This window comes from Ursus maritimus, unplaced genomic scaffold (assembly GCF_017311325.1).
Source record: "Ursus maritimus isolate PB19 unplaced genomic scaffold, ASM1731132v1 scaffold_6, whole genome shotgun sequence".
In the NCBI taxonomy this organism is placed as follows: domain Eukaryota; kingdom Metazoa; phylum Chordata; class Mammalia; order Carnivora; family Ursidae; genus Ursus; species Ursus maritimus.
Window position 1 is genome coordinate 15,365,352 of NW_024426774.1, and position 4,801 is coordinate 15,370,152.

General features: G+C 55.2%; 1 protein-coding gene across 1 annotated transcript in view; it reads left to right on the top strand.

Moving 5' to 3' along the window:
- RHOB (ras homolog family member B) overlaps window positions 1-3,759 on the top strand; it is a 4,734-nt gene extending 975 nt beyond the window's left edge. The window contains exon 2 of the mRNA XM_040622931.1: window positions 2,263-3,759. Coding sequence (XP_040478865.1) covers window positions 2,263-2,271 — 9 coding nt within the window. The 3' untranslated portion in view covers window positions 2,272-3,759. The remainder of the gene's footprint in view (window positions 1-2,262) is intronic.
- Window positions 3,760-4,801: the final 1,042 nt, after the last annotated feature.

Genomic DNA, 4,801 nt, shown 5'->3' on the forward strand with positions numbered 1-4,801 from the left:
TCAGCTTAGTTGGTACTTTAACCTTCCATGATTGGCCTCGACCTGAGTTTCATTTTTCTCTCTCCATCAAGTGCAGTCACACTAAGCTAGGCCCTGTTTTTAGGTTTTGTCTTATTCTTTCTCACCTCTCTTGCTTTTTTCACTCTTCCTTTTTGGAGCCAGGCCCCCCTCTGTCCCTCTCCTGTCTGGTGAAATCCTTTGCCTGAGGTCCTTCTAGATCCCACTCTGAGACAGATGAACCACGTTCTGGTGTGTCGAAGATCTAGCTCCCCACCAGACACTAATTTGCTATGTCCTCACCTGCAAGCTCCCAGTCCTCCCTTCTCTGTCCCCTGCCTCAGACCTCATCCTCTTCTTGCCTAGTGGGGTGGGAGGATTTTATTGTACTATTTACATCAGACAATTCGCAGCCTGACTACCAGGATCCGAATTAATCATGCAAACCAGGGCTGAAGCTGCGTTTTTCTGCCTTGTAACTTCCTCCAAGTGGACATAAAGTCCTGCAACCAGCCGCAGCCTTCCTTTTTCACGGTCCCTCCTTCCCCAAATCTTTATCTAGAGATGGGGGTGGGGGGTGTATGGAGGGGTGTGTGTGGAGGAAGACGGGAGGCGATAGGACTTGGAAGAGCTGCACGCTAGGCCCAGGACCACGCAGCTCACAGTCAGCTCTTGGCCTCAAGGCTCCAAACCTAGTGCTGTCCCAGGAAGAGTCCCCGGGTGGGGGAGTTGGGAGTGGCGGCCTAGATGAGGGAAGGGGCCTCTTCTGGAAGGAAATAACAAAAGCTTCCTTGGAAAAAAACGTGTGTCTCTGTGTGTGTGTGTGTATGCGTGTGTGCATGTGTTTATTTAAAAACAAAACCGCTTAAAGGAGCCGCTCCCTCCCCCAGAGGTCCGGCCACCGCTGGGAGTTTGCACGGAAGCGGGACATTTTTGAGTGGGAGGGAGTCGCCAACGCCCCACAAAGTGCTGCCTTCTCCCGGAACCGCTCGCCCAGGCCCGGCAGGATCCAGGCCGCCAGCTCGGGGCCTTGGCCCCGCGCGCAAAAGAAGCGGCAAAGCGGGGGGAGCACTGGTGCGGCCAGAACCCCGCAGCGCCAGCGGAGGCGCAGACTCCCCAGTCGCCGCCTCTCCCAGCCCCGCGGCCTGGGCCGTCAATCAAGCTCGGCCGGCCCCGCCCCTGGGCTGCAGCGGGTGGCCAATCAGAGCCAAGCTCCGCAGCGATGAGCTCAGTCGGCTCGCTTCCCATTGGGCGGCTATATTAAGAAAGTGGCCGAACTCTTTAAATAGCAGGCGCTAGGGCCGCAGCCCGCATCTGCCACCGCAGTCTGGCCGCACTCGAGCGCTCTCCTGTACCCAGGGTGAGACCTACAGAAACTGGGGAGGGGACTAGGCCGGTTCCGCCGTTCCCGTCACCGTTTGCGCACAAAGGCGCGGACCCCGAGCCCGGGGCGAGAAGAGCGGCCACCGCTCGGGAGCAGCGCGGAGACGCACGGCGCGCCCTATGCCCCCGCGCCCCCGCCGCGGCAGCCGGAGCGCACCGAGAGAACGCGCCGCCGCGGGTCCCGGGTGCAGCTAGCGACCCTCGCCCCCAGCGCGCAGCCCGAGGTGAGCAGTGAGCGGCGAGCGGGACGGCAGCGAGGCGTTCGCGGGCCCCCTCCTGCTGCCCGGGCCCGGCCCGCTCATGGCGGCCATCCGCAAGAAGCTGGTGGTGGTGGGCGACGGCGCGTGCGGCAAGACGTGCCTGCTGATCGTGTTCAGTAAGGACGAGTTCCCCGAGGTGTACGTGCCCACCGTCTTCGAGAACTATGTGGCCGACATCGAGGTGGACGGCAAGCAGGTGGAGCTGGCGCTGTGGGACACGGCGGGTCAGGAGGACTACGACCGCCTAAGGCCGCTCTCCTACCCGGACACCGACGTGATCCTCATGTGCTTCTCAGTGGACAGCCCCGATTCGCTGGAGAACATCCCGGAGAAGTGGGTGCCCGAGGTGAAGCACTTCTGCCCCAACGTGCCCATCATCCTGGTGGCCAACAAGAAAGACCTGCGCAGCGACGAGCACGTCCGCACGGAGCTGGCCCGCATGAAGCAGGAACCCGTGCGCACGGATGACGGCCGCGCCATGGCCGTGCGCATCCAAGCCTACGACTACCTCGAGTGCTCGGCCAAGACCAAGGAGGGCGTGCGCGAGGTCTTCGAGACGGCCACGCGCGCCGCGCTGCAGAAGCGCTACGGCTCCCAGAACGGCTGCATCAACTGCTGCAAGGTGCTATGAGGGCCGCGCCCGCCCTGCCTGCCCCTGCCGGCGCGGCTCCCCTCTCGGGCCCGACCCCTCCCCCCAACCTCGAGCCCGAAGAAGGGGAGACCCGCGCCCCCCCCAAGGACCCCCACCGGACTGCCTGACGTCTGCCTTTCGGCCCGGCAGCTGTGACCCGGGCTGCTCTGGCTCTGGCGCCGAGAATCGGCGTGGGAGGCACCGGGCGCCCCCATTCCAGTGTCTGTGTGCGTCCGGCTGTGTTGCACAGGCCCGGGCGCCTGCTGAGTGCCAAGGGTCCCCCGAGCACCCTTTTCTGAAGAGCCAAGCCCCTTCAGAGTGTGTGGCTGCGTGTTTGTTCGACCCCCCCCCCCCACTTTCACCCACCCCCGCCTCTGGTCCCCGGAGAAGAGCTTGGCGCCGGGATGCTGCCGCGCCCCATCAGATGTTCGCCCAGAACCCAGCGAGCGCCTGCTGTCCCTTGTCTGTAACATAGACCGCGGGAACTGCGGGAGGGGAGGGCTGGGGAGGATGGGGTGTTATATAAATATAGATATAATTTTATTTTCGAAGGTAGGATGGTGTTATTTAATGGTGGTGGTGGGTGGAGTGACAGGGCGCCAGAAGAGCTCCGGCCCACCCTGGGTCGGGCGCCCATCCAAGCATGAACAGGACTTGGCCATCTTTCCAACCCCTGGGGAAGACATTTGCAACTGCCGTGGGCCTGAGAGGACACAGCTTCCAGACTCTCTCGCCTCCTGCGGGCCAGCCCCAGGCGAACCCCTCACCAGCCCTGGGCAGGAGGAGGGAGAGAGTGCTTTGGGTCGTTTTTTTGCCATAAGCGAACTTTGTGCCTGTCATACAAGTGGAAATTGTTCAGTCCAAGAAACTGATGTTATTTGATTTATTTAAAAGCTAAAACTTGTTGGGTTTTTTTTTTTTTTTGGAAAGACTTCTTTGCACAATTGTTTTATTGTTTGACACTTAATGCACTTGTCATTTGCATAAGACAGTAGCATTCTGACCACCCTTGTACGCTGTAACCTCATCTACTTCTGATGTTTTTTTTAAAAAGATGATGATGACTTTTAAAAAACAAGAAGAAAAAGAAACCACTAATTTTTGTTTTGTTTTCTTGAAAAAGTGGCAACACTGTTTTGCGGTTTTATTTGTGCAGGTATGCGCAGTATTTTGATAAAGGGCAGTAACAAGTATTGGGACCTATTTAACTCCCCCCTCCTTTTTTTTTTTTTTCTTCACAAGGCAGTCTCGAAAGCTATGTGAAATTTTCTCTGCATCTCTGTACAGAGAATGAACCTGCCCCTAGTCTCTCCTTTCTCACCCTCCCTTCCCCACCCAGTGGTACTTCTACTAAATTGTTGTCTTGTTTTTTTATTTTTTAAATAAACTGACAAATGACAAAGTGGTGAGCTTATGATGTTTACATAAAAGTTCTATAAGCTGTGTATACAGTTTTTTATGTAAAATATTAAAAGACTATGATGATGACATTTATAAAATGGCTCCTGTGATTTAATAGTGTGTAAAAATTTATCCTCTTGAATTTGGGGCAAGGGGAGACTTATGCTAGGCAAGATACTTTCTTGTCACCACTCCATTTCCCTGATAGTGTTTGTGGTTAGATGAGGCTGAAATCCCTTGTGGGATGTGTGGGGGTTGGGTGGCCATGGGAGACCAGTCACTCCGGTCCCAGTCCCATCCCAGAGAAAGATGACTGGGGTACCCAGGCCCCCAACGCTCAAATCTTTGACCTAATGTGTACTGTCTGTATGTTTAAAACACCGTGTCTAAGTCTGTGGGGCCTTTGCTTCCTACTCCTTGAAACTTGAAAAGTTATCATCTGAGCATTTTATTTATTTTATTTTTATTTTTTTTAAAGATTTTATTTATTTATTTGACAGAGATAGAGACAGCCAGCGAGAGAGGGAACACAAGCAGGGGGAGTGGGAGAGGAAGAAGCAGGCTCATAGCAGAGGAGCCCGATGTGGGGCTTGATCCCAGAACGCCGGGACCACGCCCTGAGCTGAAGGCAGACGCTTAATGACCGCGCCACCCAGCACCCCCATCTGTGCATTTTAAATTTAGGTAACATTTTTTGTTGTTAATCACAGGTTTGGGGCCAAGCTTTCTGTGTTACATCCTCAAAGGGTTCCACAGCACCCCATAAGATTGTAGGTTGTTACTTTTGGGGCTGAAGCTCCGGGGTAGAAGTGGGGGAGAGCCGGAATCATAACCTGATTCTTCAATTATCGAACTTCCATCTGAGTGTGTCTACGGAAGCTAGAATGCTGTATTCTAACTTCAGAGAATGGCTACATCATGGACAGAACCCTGGATGTTTGGAGTGGCTGTTATTTAATGTTGGGGCAGCCACATTTTGAGATTTAATCAGGATGAGCTCCAATTTCAGACACTTAGCCAGCTGCAGGGGGTCTCAGAACCAGTGGGGGCAGGGGGCAGGGCAGAGTTTTACTTGGAGACCACATTAAAATCCTGCTCCAGGCGTTGGGGCTCAAACCTGCCAGATCTC